Genomic DNA, 17,906 nt, shown 5'->3' with positions numbered 1-17,906 from the left:
AAACAAAACAAAACAAACTGTGGGTTGCCTTATTTTTCCTTCTCTTGCCATGCCATTTTTGACATAAGTGGTTAAAACTAACATAAAGAAGGAAGGGAAGTGAGGAAGGCTATGGTAGGTCATCCGTGCTAGAACACTATTGCCTTCTTTCTGTAATCCCTGCTTATCAATTTCTGGAAGTATTCGCACATCACTACAGGCCCTCAGCCCACAGGGAAACCGGAAGTGATAACAAAGCACCATGATGTTAAGGGAGTGCCCAGGGAGGAGGCATGGCAGAGGGACAGCAAGACCTTGTCTTTTGCTCACCATTAAAGCATGAATTCTAAAGAGGAAGGAGACTTAGCAAACTGTATTTCATACTAAACAGTGTTCTGAATGAGGTCCAATCAAAATAATACAAACTCGAATAATTGATTTATTATATTTAAATAATTAAGGAATCATAACAGATTTGTTATGTTCCTACTTCCTCATCCTTATCTTGAAAAAATTACCACCTCCTCCTCCACCTTGTCCGGCTCAGGAGAGGAGCCAGTTACCGCACTCAGGCATTCAGTTTAACTCAAAATTTCCTGGTAACTAATGTGAGAAGAATGAAACTGTAAAGGGAAAGCACGAATTATAATGTCCTACCCTGGTTTTCATTCACTTGTTTGTAAAAAATACTCAGAACAAAAAATAAACAGGAAGGTTACTCTTTCATACAGTTTAGTACTCATTCTTAATTTGGGAGAACGTACATTAAGTACAACTGGCTTATTGGGGTATAGACATACGCTGGCTTTATTTTTTCCAAGGCCTGCCTCCTGAAGGTGCTTGGTTGAACTTCCCTTTCTTACTGGGCGGTAGCCCTCTTTGAAAAGTTTCATTTTGATCGCTTCATTTTTCCTTCTCCTCCTGGCTGTGAGAATTCTGTCAAGCCATTATGTAAGATTCAGTTCTGCTCAAGTCTTCCTTCTCCCCTCTGACTCTCCCGTCTCCTTACTTGACCAGGTTGGGTTTCGCCCCTCTCTGGGCTTGTTCTTGCTTGCCTGCAGTGCCCCGACTGGCCAGTAGCCCAGACATGGTGCATCCTGTGAGGCAGGAATGTCAACGCTGGTTACTTGTGAGGTGAACCCGACAGCCCTGAAGGAATCTGCCCACGATACTGTCACCAGGTGTGGGAGAGTTAGATCCTGGAACCATCTGCCTTTATCCCACTGTTTGAGTCTGTTCAAGCTGCTCTAACAAAAACCATAGACTGCGTGGCGTAAACAACATTTATTTCTCTCCGTTCTGGAGGCTGGGAAGTCCGAGATCAGGATGCCGGCAGATGTGGTGTCTGGTAAGGCCTGCTTCCCAGTTCACAGATGGCTGTCTTCTCCACATGTTCTCACGTGGCAGAAGGGACAGACAGCATATCTTTCTGGGGTCTTATAAAAGCACGAATTCCTTGGGGCACCTGGGTGGCTCAGTGGGTTAAAGCCTCTGCCTTTGGCTCAGGTCATGATCCCAGAGTCCTGGGATGGAGCCCTGCATCAGACTCTCTGCTCGGCAGGGAGCCTGCTTCCCCCTCTCTCTCTGCCTGCCTCTGCCTACTTGTGATCTCTCTTTCTCTGTCAAATAAATAAATATTTTTTTAAAAAAGCACTAATCCCATTCCTGAGAGCTCCACCCTCGTATCTAATCACCTCCCAAAGGCCCCCACTTCCTACTACCATCACATGGGGGTTTCAACATATGAATTTTGGGGGGCACACACATGTTTAGTCTACAGTACCCACCCAAGTGCTTGTAAGGCCACCTCAGATGGTCTACACCTAACAGAGGCATCCTAGAGGCCCCTTACCTGGCACCCTGTTGAGTGGCCCAGGCCCAGTCACCTTCCCCTGGTGATACTTTCATTGCAGTTCTGCCCAACAGTGGGTGACTGGCTGCTTCACAGAACCACCCCCCCCCACCCGTTCTGACAACACTGTCTTCTTCCTTTCCCAAGGGTGCAAGGCGCTCTGCAGAAGAAGGTGGTTACTTGCCCAGGGATGGGGGCAGGGAAGGAGGAAAGAACCTCTCTTCCTGACCAGCAAACTCCTCAAAGCCTGGCCTCCAACCCCTCGGCCATGGAGCAGGGACATGGAGTGGTGGAGGCGGTGTTTGGTAGGATTTATTTTCCTGTTCTCAGTAAACCCTAGGCTGATGCCTAAAGCTCATGGCATGCTAAATTCAGAATGTGGGGTGTTTTATACCCAGCTTTAGGCCTTAGCCTGGATTCCTGAATGACAGGGGGGAAAAACCTCCCTCAACATTTTATGGCCTAAGTACATGTGCTGAAACCGTATCATCAATCATCAATTATCAATAACCGGCCTCTACCTTGGGCCTTGGGCTAAGATATACGGTGGATACAAAGGACTTAAATATATTTTCCTGCAGGCAAAGTGATACAGATTAATAGGGAGATTGATCAAATATGTTAACAAAACAATGCAGAAAATCAAAATACCCAGAACAATTATACTAGCATATGCTTTAACGTTATACCCGTTTTGTAGAAGAAGGGACAAAGCATATTTCTTTAAGTGGGTTGTAACTAGATGTCTTCACTTTATACATGCTTTAAAATTATTTTTTTAAATTTGGGAATAATTTACAGAAGAGTCACAAAATTAGGAGAGAATTTCTATATATCGCTCATCGAGCTTCCCCCACTGGTAACATCTTCCATAACCATGATACAATGATCAAAACTAAGAAACTAACATAAGTGTAATACTATTTACTAAAATGTGAACTTTTTGAGTGCTATCATTTTTTTCCCCACTAATGTCCTTTTTCTGTACCAGGATCTAATCCAAGGTACCATTATTCTATATTTAGTCATCAGGCCTCTTTGGTGTCCTCTATTCTGTGACAGTTTCTTAGTGTTCCCTTGTCTTTCGTGACTTTTACCATGGTTAAGAGTTCAGGTCAGGTATTTGTAGAATGTTAGGCAATCTAGATTTTCTGACTTTTTTCTCATGATAAGAATGGGGTGTTGGGGGCACCTGGGTGGCTCAGTGGGTTAAAGCCTCTGTCTTCGGTTCAGGTCATGATCCCAGGGTTCTGGGATCAAGCCCCCCATTGGGCTCTCTGCTCAGCAGGGAGCCTGCTTCCTCCTCTCTCTGTGCCTGCCTCTCTGTCTACTTGTGATCTCTGTCTGTCAAACAAATTAATAAGATCTTAAAAAAAAAAAAAAGAATGAGGTTTTGTGGATTTGGGGGAAGAATGCTACAGAAGTGAAGTAAATGATTATGATCTTATGATCATATGATCTTATGATCAATGATTATGATTTTATGAGTTCCTTGATCATAAAACAACCTGACTTATTACCAGAGAGTTAACCTTGATCACATGGTTAATGTGGTGTCTGCCAAGTTTTTCTGGTCTAAATTTGCCCCCGCTCCATCCCCACCAGCCATTCCATAGTCTATTTGTTAGAAAAGAGTCACTAAATCCAGCCCACACTCCACACCAAAGGGAAGGGGAATTAACTTCTGGGGGAAGTATTGACTAATTTGTGGACAGACTTGTTAGTGTCATCATAGTAATGTATAAATATTTGGGGGAGATCTTTGAAGCTATACAACTATCTTATTTCTCTTTAAAGTGTCATCCACTAATTTTAGCATTCATGAGCATTCAGCAATTATTCTGTGGGGTCTTCTTTTTATTATTAAGTTTTTATTTTAATTTCAGTATAGTTAACATACAGTTCTATGGTGTCTTAGTAGTGATTTTCTTCTTTCTTCTATATTTATTATTCAGAATTCATCAGGAAGGAAGAGTTCTCCCTTTCCTCCATTTTATTCACTTGTTGGTATGGCCTCAAGAATATTTACTTTGTTCTTTGACATACAAATTTATATCATAATTATTTATTTTTATGCTGAAATTGTTCTAGCTTTGTCCCCGGGAACTTTCTTAGATGGCTCCTTTTGACGTACCTTCATATTATCTTGTGTTTTTTTTCCCTGACACCCTCCTCTCTTTTTCTTTCTTTCTTTTTATCTTTCTTTTTTTTTTTTTTAAAGACCATCTACAAGATGGTGAAGCTCCCTGTCCCTGTGTTTTCCCTACACCATCCCTAGAACTGGCCATTTCTCCAAGGAGCTCTGGTTCCTTCTACTGACAATGAGATTTAGAAAACAAGACCTGGGTGCTGAGTGTGTTCATTGCTTCTAGGGTGTCAATTCTTCTAGACCCTCCAGTGGACAGAGCTAAGAAATATATGTCTGCTAGCCTACGTATACACATATCTATATTTCTGTATCTATTCGTATATATATTAAAATAAACAAGAGTTCAAACTATAGTTCCAACTCTAATTCAGTACCACAGAATTCATTGTAGCCTTTTTTAAAAAAAATGTTTTATTTATTTATCTATTTGACAGACAAAGATCACAAGTAGGTGGAGAGGCAGGCAGAGAGAGAGAGGCGGAAACAGGCTCCCTGCTGAGCAGAGAGCCCAATGCGGAGCGATCCCAGGATCCCGGGATTATGACCTGAGCCAAAGGCAGAGGCTTAAGCCACTGAGCCACCCAGGCGCCCCCATTGTAGCCTTTCAAATAGTGAGAAGCCTACCCCTCCTTATCTATACTTACTTATTTGTTGAATCTTAGTATACATTTAAAGTAGTTTCAAGATTTCTAACCTATATACCTCTGAGATATGAATTTATCAACTAGAGTACAGTGTTTGTGTAGTTTTCTGTGTGTCTCTATCTTACAGTTTCAAGTGAAAACATGATTTCCCAAAGTTAATTAGACCAGCTCCTTTTCCCTCCCACCCCCTTCATCTGTAATATAGTTAGCTTTATTTGTCTTAATCTGCATTCCATCATGGCTTCCCCTGACAGCGTGGTTAATTAAAAAAATTTACATACAGTAAAGGCCACTCGTGGTGCTATATAGTTTGTGTTCTGACAAATGCACCGAGTCCTGTATCCATCACCACAATACGATACGGAAGAACCCCAGCAACCTAAAAATTCCTCTGGAGTGAACTTCCCTTTCCCTAAACCTGGCAACCACTGATCTGTTTTCCATCCCTATAGTTTTGTCTTTTCCGGAATGTCATATGAGTGGAATCATACAATGTGTAGATTTTTAGGTCTAGCTTCTTTTACAGCAAAATGTATTTAAGATTTGTCCATGTTGTTGCACAAACCAATAGTTCATTCCTTTTTCCTGCTGAGTATAGATAACTTTATTACATGGATTACATGGATATACCACAGTTCATTTTTCCATTTACCTGTTGAAGGACATCTGGCTTATTTCTAGTTTTGGCAATTGTGAATAAAGCTGCTATAAATAGTCATATATGGGCTTCTGTATGAACACAAGTTTTCAGTTCGCTTGGGTAAACACTCAGGAGTGGAATGGGTTGGCTGTATAGTAATTGCAGGTTTAAAAGAAACTGTCAAACAGTTGCAATGAATGACCCTCTGGTGTCCACATGTTCTCTAGCATTTTGTTGTCCACACTCTTTTTCAACGGGAAACTGCTACCCCACCCCAACTCCGACTTCTTCCTTCTTTTTGGCCTCTGCCAGGATTACAAACTAATCCGTATTCTTGTTTTGTGTCCTGCTGGTATTTGCCAAGGTAACAATTTTGGACACCTCATGTTTCTACTGTGCATGAAAGTACTCTCATTTTTAATCTAGTAACCATCCTATAAGGCAGTTTCAGCAAACATTCTTAGGTTGGTATGAGAGTTACCAGCACCCTGCTTGGGAAGAATTCTTTTCTGGCTTTCCCAGATGCTGGCTTTTGTGAGTCCCTTAGCTTCTGTGTATCTCAGCCTCTTTGTAGTCTACCTGAAAGAACTCTGAAATACAAGGATGGTCAGTGGTCTACACTAGCCCCTTTAGAGGCTATGGATCCAGCAGGATAGACTACTCCACGGAACTCTTCAGCTGGGTGCCTGGGTCCTAATTTGTCAGGAAGAAGCTATGTGTGTGGCCTGTGCTTGGAGTCCCTGTCTCTGGACTTGGCAGGTAGCACATTCTCATAGTCATTAGAAGTGCCATTTGACATTTCTTCTCCATGTTCTATCTGACTAGTCTCACTCTGTGCAGATGGCTGACGGGTCACAGGTTCCCCTAGAGCCAGAACCCTCCCTGATTGCATGACAAATTGGATGTGGGTATCTGGATTCTCCGTCCTGCCTTCTACGTGGTCTGGGTTTGAGGGGATCACTTCTTCCACCTGCTGCTGGTTTCTATTGATAAGTGCTGATGGGACATTTTCATAATCCCGATAGCACTGGAAAGCCATCCGTGGCTGCTTCCCCTGGAGGGTCTCAAGATTCAACCCTGCCATGTTGACATAGTCATTCGAGGTCTCAGATGAGCCTTCCTCATCACTGAGTGGATCATCACTCTTGGATCTTGGAGACCGAAAACTGGCATGGTCACTGCCATTCCCATAGCCCTTGTCTTTTTCCTCAATAAGCTCTAGCTCCTGCTCCTGGGCACTTGGGAGGGCGAAGAGGTTCTCAGGGGTGCTGTTGGTAGAAGCTAGAGCCTTAGCAATCTCCTCTGCTGTGGGGACATTGATGTAATCTCTTGAATCCTCTGAAGAAATGCTCCGGCAGTCTCTGGTTGTTCTGATATTGACATAGTTTGCCGAGGGAGTGAGGTCCCCACACATGTGGAGCCATGTGGCATTGTCATAGATGCCTACTGCATAGCCGTTGGCAGGAGCATGGTCTCCGTGCAGCCAGAGGCCACTGCCTGCTTGGGAGGGCTATAAGCAAGAAGAGAAAGCCAGTGACAGGATGGAAGCAGAAATACCGACGAAGCCTTTCTTCTTCCCCATCCAGTACCGCTATCTGATAACTCCTTCACTTGGTTCTCCCCTTGGAGAAAATGTCTAAGTTGGGGGTCTGCAAATGCAAAGCCTTAGATCCTAGGCAGGTATGAACAAAGTGGGTGAAGCTTAAGGAAAGCAACAGTGTAAATGTGATCATAAATTCCTACTGGATTTTGGCCACAGTGTGGGTGTTCAATGGAGAGTGTCTAGGCGGGAGTATTAGAAACTGGAGAGAGCGGGCTGCCTCAGAGCTCATCATGCGGCAGTACAGCCTAGTGTGCAAAGGCAGCGACTCAGCCTTAGACTCAGGGTGTGAATCCCACCTTACTACTCTGTGTGGGCAAGTTACCTAATCCCTTCGTGCCTTTCTTCCCTAGCATATAAAATGGGACAATCATAATACCGCCATAATATGGGTTCTGTGAGGTGTTAGTGTATGACTATGTGTGAAGTGTATGGAAGGTTCCCCGCCCATGGAAAGCATTAAACTGTTGGTATTATTAGTAAAGGGGCAGCTGACATAGAGACTCAGCCCCTCACGGCCATTTAAGGACGCCGGTTTGCTGTTTCCAGAACTTCTGACTTTTCAAGAAAAGCTGGACATCCAGACTTTAATGTGAAATCTTTTCAATTTTTAGATGCTGGCAACTGGCTCAACGTATCGTTCACATGCTACAGAGTCCAAATCAGATGTGTTGTGGCCTTAAACAGGGTTGGGACTGAGCGCCGGAACTCACTTTGGCAGCGGAATTTCCTCTTCCCTGCGTGTTATCAGCCAGGAGGACCTGCAACCCCAGGAAGTCTTGGAGATGGGAACAGAGCCCAAGCGTGGGACACATGGGGTCGGGACCGGGAGGTGACCACATGGTAATGAACCCAGAGCTCTGGCTAATGAGAGGCTGGGGAGCATCAGGAGCAGCAGCCGCGGTAAGATTGTGTTTCCTTGAAATGACCACAAATTGAAGGGACCGATTCTTCGAGGAGCAAGAGAGAACTTATCTATGGGACGAGCCCCCGAGCTTCAAAGGCTTCCTTTTACTCTCTGGGGTCTCTGCTCCACAGTATTACAGGACTCCTGCCTGGCGGCTGCCTCCACATCATATGACACATACGGTCACGGTCATTCACCATAGCACTCCCCTGGTAACCTCGGAAATCCCCCATTTGATCACTTTCTACACCAGCTACAGTCCTCAACGACTTACAAAGATACCTGCCCTTGAGGAGAACTGAAATAATTTGCCCCAGACCCCAGGAGGAATTCCCCAAGGAGGGCTTTAAAGATGTTTTGAGCACAAGCTGCATTGTTGAAATATTTGTGTACCCTCCTGAGGTGATTTACTTGGAAAGGGACAATACTCTATTGGGATAAGCCGTTACCTGTCTTTCTTAGAACAATCCACTTCTGTTCTGACATCACTCCTTGAATACGTGCGCTCTGATGCCCACCCCCAAATCCCAAACAATTGTTTCCACCTTTCTTAATTTTTCTCCCTGGGCTGCAGGGAGGTCCTGAGCTCGTCTTCCTAATATACTAATAGGGTCACAGAGCACCTGCCAGGGGACATGCTGTTTGTCGGGAAAGGAGATCTGTGACCTGAACTCGTTTACCTCAGTTCTGTCAGAAATATGCCATTTCTCCCAAGGGGCTCGTCCCTTCACTTGACTCTTACCACAGGCTCAGAAGGAGGGCTATCGGAATTTCTGGACAGGAGGCTCTCGGTACTAAAAATACGGTTACTTCTTGACTGACGTCTCCCTGAAAGAACAGAGAATGAGTCCTGAAGCTAGCAGGCCAGTCCCCGAACGCTTCAGCCTAAAAAGCCCCCGTAGAGAGGGTGAAGTGGGTTCTTGTGGCGTCTGGTATTTAGGGCTTGGTGTTCTGTGGCAAGAGGGTCAGAGCTGGGGGAATGATGTGCTCTGAGGCCTGGAACTGTCCTTGGTTTCTAGCAAGGACCAGAGGGCACAAACTAGCACAGTAGTTCGTGGCTCCTGAGGCAAAACTTATCCACCTGTAATCCCGGAGGCCATGTTCTCCTTCTGTATGTCTCCCCATCCCTAGACATACCCATCTGTCTTTGGCCAACTTCATACCAAGATAAAACAACCCCTCCCCTGACCCAGAAGACCCCCAGCTCCCTTTTCAGAGCTCTCTAGGCCCCCAGTGGAGTTACTTCCTGTTTCTGTCTAGCTCATCCTCCTCCATGCTCCTTGAAGGGCAGAAGGGTTGAGTGTTTAAAGAAAGCTGCCTCTGGGTGGTGAGAGGACATTCTGGGGGCAGAAGGTTGGTGACATGCGTGCTCCATAGATTAGAAAGAAAAACCTACCCAGCTCTTCTCGCCTCTGGGGTAAGGAGTCATAAATATTTTTAGCTCCTTGTCTGGGTCGAGACAGAGACAGTAAGGGCATGACGGTAACTCGAAAGTAAGGAGCTTGTCCTGCAAGACAATGAGAGACCAGTGTTACAAAATGTGGGGGCCCCTGGGGATGAGATGGTCCCTGAAAATGTTCCCCACTCTCAGTATGTATCATCAAAAGTACATTTTCACACTTGCCCAAGTCGCTTTGAGCTAGAAGACTTGGTACACAGAAGCAGGAGGAAGAAATGGAGGCATGTGGGGTGTTGGGCATGAGCATCCCAGGGCAACAACTTTCAAAAATGAAACTCCAGTCAGCACGGAGCCTTTTGGAGCCACAGCTTAGATGAGTAAGACAGTGACCAGTGTGTCAGAGAAGAACGGAGTATTTCCCAGTGTAAGAGCTTATCCTGGAAGAATAAACGGGGCTTTGAATGCCAGGCTGTGTGATTGATGCCTGTGCATCTCAACTTGGGACAATCAAGGGACTCACGGTACTTCTTCCATTTACTCCAGTTCCACAGGCTGTAGAAAATCACAGTAGTCAGGAGGATGGCAAGGAATCCTGCAAACCCGGAAAAGATGGCACTGCTCTGGTCTTTCTCTCTGTGAGGAAAAATAAGTGCCATGTCTAGTTGTAGAAGGCTGAGGAGGTCGGAGAAGAGGCTTCCTGCAGGAACTGGAGCCCGAGGACTTGGAATGGGAGCCTGAGGTGGGTGGGCTGTGTGGCTGGAGAGAGGGTCTTCTATGTGGATGGAGGGAAACTGGACACAGAAGAAGGGCACTGTCCCTTTGGAATGCCTGCTGGGTGCCTTGGGTTTGTGTGTGTGTGAAACTCGTTTGATCTTTACAACAGTCTCATCTCTCCTTGGGGCCAGAAACCTGGGATTCAGACTCAGCGAGGCAGAGTAATATATCAAAGATCACACAGTAGGGAGGAGCCGAGATGGAAAGTGAGTCTAGGTCTGTTGGGGCCCAAAGACCATGCTCCTTCTACTGCATCCCCCTGTCCTCCAAAGTTACCAAATCAGGTTCATCTGCCCTTACTCACCCTCATTCCCTCTTCCTGGGCATCCTGTCTTGTGTAGAAGAAGGGGTTACCCGCCGTGCAGGGAGGGAGCTGCTCCGTGACAGAGTCTGCCTTGTGGGCATTTTTCAACCCCCGTTTACCAACTTGTGGAGCTGGTCTCCAAGCAACACTTGCTGTTTTGTGGAACGTAACCACTGCACATGCAGGGGTGAGTTCCTGCTGCTTGTGATTCCCTGACAGGGCTGGGGTTACTGCCTTGCTTTGCCTACTGTAATGAGAAGTCGCCGGGAGGTGGGGGTGGGGGTGACAGCAGAGTCTCTAGCAGACCTAAATATTAGAAACCAGATCAGCTACCAGGGAAGACTTTTGTGCTCCTGAGTCCTAGGCTTGTTTACCCAACTTATACCAGACCTTTCCTCTAGGCTGCCCAACAGATGTCTCAAACCAGATACATCTGAAACAGAATGCCCGTTCCTCTCCCAGAAGCCTGCTTCTCCTCTGGTATTGCCCATTAGCTAGTGGGTGGGTCAGAAGCTCTTGGAGCCATTCTTGACTGCTCCTTTGTTTTCACACCTCACTTCCAGTCAACGAGCAGATTCCATCTGCTCAACCTTGGGCATCTTTCCCAAACCCAGTCACCTGTCACCCCTCCACTGCCACAACCACTCCACCCCCACCCCCAACTCACTGTGTGCTCCGCATGGACCTTTGCAGTAACCTCCCTAAGCGTTGTCTTGCTTTCACTCTTGACCCCAACATCCTATCTTCACACAGGAGCCAGTGTGATCTTCTTAACAGTAATTTAGATCATGTCTCCCCTCTTCTTGTGACCCATGTGACTTTGATCACACTTGGGATAACAGCCACAGTCCCTACCCAGTGAGGACGTCATGGCACCTTATGTTCTGGCTTCTGCCTACCTTCTTATTCCTCGTTTTTAAAAAAATGATTTATTTAATTAATTTATTAGAGAGAGAAAAAGAGAGAGAGAGTGTGTGCATGTGTGCATGGGGGAGGGGCAGAGGATGAGAGTATCTCCAGCAGACCCCGGGTTGAGTGTGGAACTGATGTGGGGTTCGATTCCACGACCCTGAGGTCATGACCTGAGTACAAATCAAGAGCCAGATGCTTGAATGCCTGAGCACCCAGACACCCCTATGCCTACCATCTGACCTCATTTCCTATCACTTCCCTTCTGGCCTGTCCTTGGCCACGAACGGCACATTCCTGCCTCTGACCAGCAGCTCCCTCTCCCAGGTGTCGGGGTATGTAGCTCAGTCCCTCATTTCTCTTGGGCTCTTCTGAAATGTCACCGGCTCAGACAAGCCTATTACTCTCAGGCCCTTTAAGTCTGTTCTGTGTTTTCCTCATACACTTAAGACTGATGGACATTATATTATACATCTCTTTGTTTATCTGTTTATATCTGACTTTCCCATTTGACTGTTAGCTCCAGGAAGCCATGGACTTGTCGATCCTGTTGATCTGGTGACTGAAACAGTACCTGGCACTTAGCAAGGGCAAGATAGATATTTGTCGAATGAATGAGTGAATTAACAAACATGAATGAACACAGAAGTGAATATTTTTGGGGGTGCTTCAGGGTTCGGACAACTTTGGAATTCATTCCCCATCAGCGCTCCTGTCCACTGGCGGGGGACACATCTTTGTCATGGTAATCGCATTTATTTCCCTAAACGACAGCGATTTTAAATTGCTGAGTTACCCTGTTATCACAGAGCTGAGATTTATAGCTACAGCTGTTGCCGAAGCTCCAACTGCTATTGGACTTTTAATTTTTGTTCGTATGATCCTGAACATTTGAGCAGTAAAATTTATAACCATGATTAGTTCTGTGAGATTTTGTATCCTAAAGATGTATCTTGATCACATCTATGATTACGTTTCCCACTCATGGAAAGTTCTTAGAACCTTGAAACACATTGTTGAAAAAAACGGGCCTTTTGTTTCCATCATGGTGGGACCTAGTTTCTTTTGGAGGTGGGGGAGAGTGGTTGTTGGGACCCGAGACAGGAAGAATTGAGGACAGCAATTGGGGCCTCTGCGAGGTAAGAAATCCAGCCAGGCCAGGCAACAAGGTCTTAGGAAATCCTGTGTTAACACTGCTTTCCCTTTCCCCCTGCGACTCCCATTTCTCTTTTAAACCTATTCCTTTCCTCCCAGCAGTCCTGAGCAAGCTTCTCTAACCCTAGAGTTTGGTGGTCTCAGTGGACCTGAGCGTGGTTGTGAGGCAAGGAGCACTGCTGGGGTAGGAGCCCCCAGGGTTGCCCAGGGCTGTCTGTCTAAATCAGGGGAGGGTGGAGCTCATCACCCCGAGTCACTTACCTGTCCAGGCTGCCCTCAGTCACCTGAAGAGTCCTGGCCTCCAAGGTCCTCCCTCCGATGTTGGAAAGAGTTGGGGTGATCATATCCGCTGTCACGGCAACCTCTCTGGCTTCAGCTTCTCCTCCTAAGCCTTTTCTTAATTGTCAACAGCTAACACATGTTGCCACTTCTCCTGGCTCTTCCTAAGTTGCCATCCCCCAGGAGAAAAGGCAAAATTGGTTTTACATACCATCGGAAACGCTTTTTTAAGTAGACAAGACTGATAGAAATCCTCCTCGTCTCCATGTTTTCCAATTTTTCTAGAACTTTCTTTCCCCCCCAAACTTGCATCTCCCTGGCCTCTCCCCCTGAAATGTTAGGCTGTGTGGACCCCAAACACAAAAATGACGACAGGCTTGGTTCTACCTGGATGTGGCTACAGTGCCCACTGCGGGAGGTGAGCGCTCAGCCGAGTGCGGGGCTCCCCTAGAGAGGTGGCTCAGGGAGACGGCATGCTCTCAGCCCTCTGGTGCAAGTGTGAGGGGCACAGAGGGGGAAACTGCCAAGAGGCTCGAGAGAGACTCCGTGAGAAACTCATCCTCCCCCAACCCCCAAAAGCAGACAGAAAAGAGCAAACATTTGCCAGAATGGAAACAGAGAGTCGTCACAGGAAACGACACCACCAACGTGCTTATGAAGCACGGGGCACAGGAAATGCTGCTCAGCTATAATAAGAGAAGAAAACATGTCTGCAGGCCCTGTTCCCCAGGTTGGCCGGGAGTGCTGTGGACTTGTCGGTGTAGGGAATGTGACTAAAGATGGGGCAAGGCGGCGGGGGGATTTGTGACTATTTCTCTGGGCTTCTACAGGGGAACAGGCGGTTTTCATCGACACTTCCCCGGGTGATTTTGACAAAGCTGGTCTGTGTTTCACATTTAGAGACTCTCTGGAGATGACGCTCAGAATGGAGCCCATGCTGGGGCACCGGGGCCCTGAAGGCCATTCCTTCTTGAAACCCTGCCCTCCCTGGTCCCCTGGCCGCCTCACTCTCGCAGGGCTCTTCTGGAGATCATCCCAGTCCTGCTTGCTGTGCACCTGTCTCAGAGGCCGGACCCCTCATTCCCCGTGCCGACCCAAAGTGTCCCAAACTTAGACAGTTGTTCAAAATTTGTTTCTAGCTGCCTCCTCTTTCTCTTACCCATCTCCTGAAACTCTTTGCAGCTTGGGGAAGTCCACAGAGAAGGGGTCACTGAGACTTTTAGGAGGCTGTGAAAGGCCTCTGACCAGGCTTTCCACAAGGAAATGGACTCCCAGAGGGCTGGCATGGAAGACAGCCAGTGCCTCAGCACCGTGGCCCTCCCCCATCTCTTCCCAGCGGACACCAAGGCCCCAGGCTTCCCGGGGCTGTCTACCCCTGCTCTGCGCATCCAGGCTCTCACAGGCCCCCAGGGGAGAGGGGCTGAAGCTGGGAGACTGGGTCCGCCTGGCTCTCCCGGGAACACTGCCTTCCAAGTCCTTGCTGCCTTCCTTCCACATGGCCTTACCTGGCAGGAAGCGGAGGCAATGCCAGAGGCAGCTGGTTCCGAGAGCTGGAATCTGGGTCTCTGCCCGCTTGTCCTCGGGAATGGGTCTGAGTAGAACTAGAACTCCTCAGGAGAAAAAGATCCTCGCTCCCCGGCCCCTGTGGCCGGGACTAGTGGGCGAGACAGCGAGGCTCCCCGGACCTATCCCGAGCCACTGGTACCAGCAGAAGGCTGTGTGTGAACCGGGAGCTTGGGAGGCGGTACTATGAAGAGAAGGGCCAGCAGGACCAAGCCTCAGAACCCTGACAGCTACTTTAAAAAAAAAAATTTTTTTTTCTTTTTTAAAAGAAATTCTCCTGCATGATCATCTTAAGACTTCACTCTTATCTACCCAGAGCGCTTGAGTCAGACTAATCTTCCCTCCGGTCTCCTGACTCCCTCCTCCCCCCACACTTGAGGGAAGCAACCTTCCAAACGGAGGCTGTGCCGTGGTTTCCAGACCGGGTTGAGTCCTGCCTCCGTCTTTCCTTTCTCTTCAGCCTTGCCACGACCAGCCAAATCAACCACCACAAACCTGTTATGTGGGGGTGCCTGGGTGGTTCAGTGGGTTAAACTGCTGCCTTCGTCTCGGGTCATGATCTCAGGGTCCTGGGATCAAGTCCCACATCGGGCTCTCTGCTCAGTGGGGAGCCTGCTTCTCTCTCTCTCTCTCTCTCTCTCTCTCTCTGTCTTTCTGCCTGTCTGTCTACTTGTGATCTCTCTCTGTCAAATAAATAAATAAAATCTTAAAAAAAAACCAAAAAAACAAACCTGCTGTGTGAAATCATTCATCATGATAATGGCAGAAAACTATTGATTCCTGGGCAACAGGGCACATGTTTTAAACCTGATTGCTCTGGTGCTTCGCTAAAAGTGGCTAAACACTTTTAATGATTTCAGGGTTCAACATGACGTATGATCCTAGAGTATTACAATTAGGGGCGCCTGGGTGGCTCAGTTGGTTGCACATATGACTCTGGACATCGGCTCAAATGTTGATCTCAGGGTCATGAGTTCAAGCCTGGCATGGAGCCTACTTTAAAAAAAAGTATCAAGATTGGTTTTAAACGACAGAACTTGTGCCTCCAAGTCAGCAAAGGGGAGGGGTTTGCTCCAACTCAGCGATGTTACTAATATTAAAAACCTTTCAGAATCCTCTGGAAAGACAGAAGTGCTGTGTTAAGAGCATCCACACAAGTTCGGATCTACGTGATCTACGTGACGGCTAGGGTTATCTGGGACAGGTCCTTTAATCTTTCTGGGTGTTTCCTTGGGTGTAAAATAGCAATACCACTACTTAGGCACTGCTGTTGTGAAAATTAATCGGGCTAACGATGAAAATGCTCGGCTGAGGACTTGACGTATGCAAGCTCGTTAGGTGGGGCTGTTGTTAATCTGACTATCTCATTGGGCTCTGGGCTCAGATCTTTACACTTAAAGGATTGCCTCCTTTGGCCTTTCTTTCTTCCTCTCTTGATGCTCCGCCTGCCTTCCTGCCATGTATCCCTTTATACCTTCGATGCGGATTTACGGGAAGTGTCCCACCATCTGGCACTGGGCATCCCGACTTTGTCCATGCGCAGTGCGTTCAGGCCCGCAGGCCGTGCTGAGCCTGGGTGAGCACACCTGGCTTTTGTCACTTCCGTGCTCTGGGCCTTTGCACCGGTTCCTTTATTGTGACTGCAGTTCCTCTGTCTCATAAAATTCCAATAAAATCCATCTGAAGAGTTTATACCGGTTATCTCCGGGTTGTGGGGCTTGAGGTATTTTGCTACTTTCTTCTTTGGACTTCTACTGCTGAATTATTATAAAGATCAGGTGTCGTTTAAAAAAATTGATTAAAAAAAATAACATTGTAAGTGTCACCACCTCTGCGCAGACCTCCCCCTCTGGAATTGGGTTTTGCCCTTCTGGGTCCCCAGGGCAACCCGGCACGATACCTCCGGATTGTTGGGATTAGTTGTTTAAATGCCTGTCTCCTCAAGTAGCCTTTGAACCCCTCTGGGGCAGGGACTTTGATTTATTGAATCTCTGTGGATGCCTGGGGGGCTCAGTCAGTTAGTCGTCTGCCTTCCGCTTGGGTCATGATCTCGGGGTCCTGGGATCAGGTCCCACATTGGGCTCTCCACTCGGTGGGTGTCTGCGTTTCCCTCTCCCTCTCACTCTGTGTGTGCGCTCTCTCAAATAAAAAAAAAATAAAATAAAATATTTATTGCATCTCTGGCATCTGGCCCAGTGCCTGATTGTCAGAACAGGGGGCCCCCTGAGGTCTCTTAGGGGCCTACGGCTGCTAGGAATTTATGACACTGAGTGTATAGCAGGGGGAGCTACTGAGAAAGAAATGGGTGTCTGGTATTTTGTTCTACTGTGTGCTCAGCTGTGAAGGAAAGAGACAAGCCTTGCATGGTCCTCGTTGCTCCTTGTAGGAAGGGCGATGTGGCTCCTGTGTTGGGGTCTCCTTTGCCCCAGGAAGGGGTGAACGGTGGCTTTTGTATTTCTGGGATCCAACTGCCGAAGTTGCCCTGTGGGAAAGACAGCCCCAGCCAGGCTTTGCTCTTGAAGGTTTGGGGGCTGAGACAACCCTAGCCGGTGACAGCTGCAGCCTTAAGGGTGGCAGTCCTCTCTACCTCTTGGCTCACTTGCTTCTGGGCCAGAGGCCTGCTCCAGTCCGGGCAAGTCTGAAACCGAGAACAAAGGCAGCAAATACTTCCCTTTTAAGTTAAAGTTGAGAGAGAGCAGGGTTAGGACAAAAAGATTTGGAAAGTATGAAGGATTTCTCTGCTCCCCGCCCCCACTCTGCCGGAGGCCCTTGAGGAGCAAGGGGAGAATTTGAAACCAAGGAGTGTGAGCCGACTCGGGGTCGGGGATCGTTTGAACTCACTTAGGCTGGGCCTTGGTGGAGGAGGTGGGCTGGCATTGCTGACAGGCAAGAGATCCCTTTCCGTAAGGCTGGTGTCCTGAGAGCGGGGCAGACCTTCTGGAGTCTGTGCTTGGTGCCCTGCCCCACCATCCCACAACCCTTGAGCCCTGGCCTCTGCAGAGCTGTGGAGCCAAGCGAGCTGTGAGGCATGTTCCGATGAGCAGCTATCTTGCTAACAGCCCCAAGTCTCCCCTTAGCCCCAGGGCTGCGGGCACGCTGCTTCCCCTCAGCCAGCCCACACACGCTGGGAGGCTCTGACCCTGGGGCTCTGAGCAGGAAAGGGGCCTCTCCTCGGCAGCACAGGGGTGGGCAGTCACAGCAGAAATCAGATGAGGCCCAGCCTACCTCAGAGGAGGCCTGAGGGCAGAGGCCCCGGGGTCGAGCCAACCAGTGTGGCAATAGGAGTGGGAGGCTGGAACAGGAAGGGCACAGGTGGAGAGGGTTTTCTTTGTTCCCTTCTTGCGTGAGTGAGTAGAATGTCATTTCCATCACTTCATTAACCCGGGCGTTCCTGAACTCTGGGGACGAGTCATAGATGTGAATTTTCTTGGAGCAAGCATTTTCTTTTCACTCTTCTGTGTATCATAGGACACCAGTGTGACAGGGGGCTCGGATTTACCTGTGTCCTTCAGCATTAAGTTGGGTCCACACGTGTATGGTACTTGCACTCGTCAAATCTACATTGTCCTTCCGTTTCCCGCAGCCGGCAGCCACACGACAGGCCCTTCAGCCAGAGGGCAGATCACTGCAGTCCGTAGGTGAACATCTTCCAGCTCTTTCCTGATTCATGAAAGCCAATCCTACGATGGCTTCCCAGCTTGGCCGGGCTCCCAGCTCCCTGCCTGCCCTTCCCCGCTCAGTCACTCCATTCC

At 47.9% G+C, this 17,906-nt stretch overlaps 1 protein-coding gene across 5 annotated transcripts; it reads right to left on the bottom strand.

Annotated features, from left to right (window-relative positions):
* Positions 1 to 4,373: 4,373 nt before the first annotated feature.
* Positions 4,374 to 17,453, bottom strand: LAX1 (lymphocyte transmembrane adaptor 1). Of its 5 annotated transcripts, XM_082703930.1 has the most exons (9): positions 16,996 to 17,453; positions 15,629 to 16,792; positions 14,650 to 14,837; positions 14,097 to 14,338; positions 12,574 to 12,755; positions 9,691 to 9,803; positions 9,168 to 9,278; positions 8,514 to 8,599; positions 4,374 to 6,774 (listed from the first exon to the last, which is right to left on the bottom strand). In XM_082703930.1, exons 5-9 carry the CDS (start codon positions 12,654 to 12,656, stop codon positions 5,977 to 5,979), a joined length of 1,191 nt encoding a protein of 396 aa, XP_082560056.1. In that variant the 5' UTR covers positions 12,657 to 12,755; positions 14,097 to 14,338; positions 14,650 to 14,837; positions 15,629 to 16,792; positions 16,996 to 17,453; the 3' UTR covers positions 4,374 to 5,976. The 5 variants fall into 5 exon arrangements, with proteins under 5 accessions (XP_082560056.1, XP_082560057.1, XP_082560058.1 ...); XM_082703931.1 differs by lacking the exon at positions 15,629 to 16,792 and having other exon boundaries at positions 16,996 to 17,344; XM_082703932.1 differs by lacking the exons at positions 14,650 to 14,837; positions 15,629 to 16,792; positions 16,996 to 17,453 and having other exon boundaries at positions 14,097 to 14,551.
* Positions 17,454 to 17,906: the final 453 nt, after the last annotated feature.

Source organism: Mustela nivalis (assembly GCF_964662115.1).
Source record: "Mustela nivalis genome assembly, chromosome: 16".
Lineage (NCBI taxonomy): Eukaryota > Metazoa > Chordata > Mammalia > Carnivora > Mustelidae > Mustela > Mustela nivalis.
The sequence above is the reverse complement of the archived record's forward strand: the minus strand, read 5'-3'. Positions and strand labels throughout refer to the sequence as shown.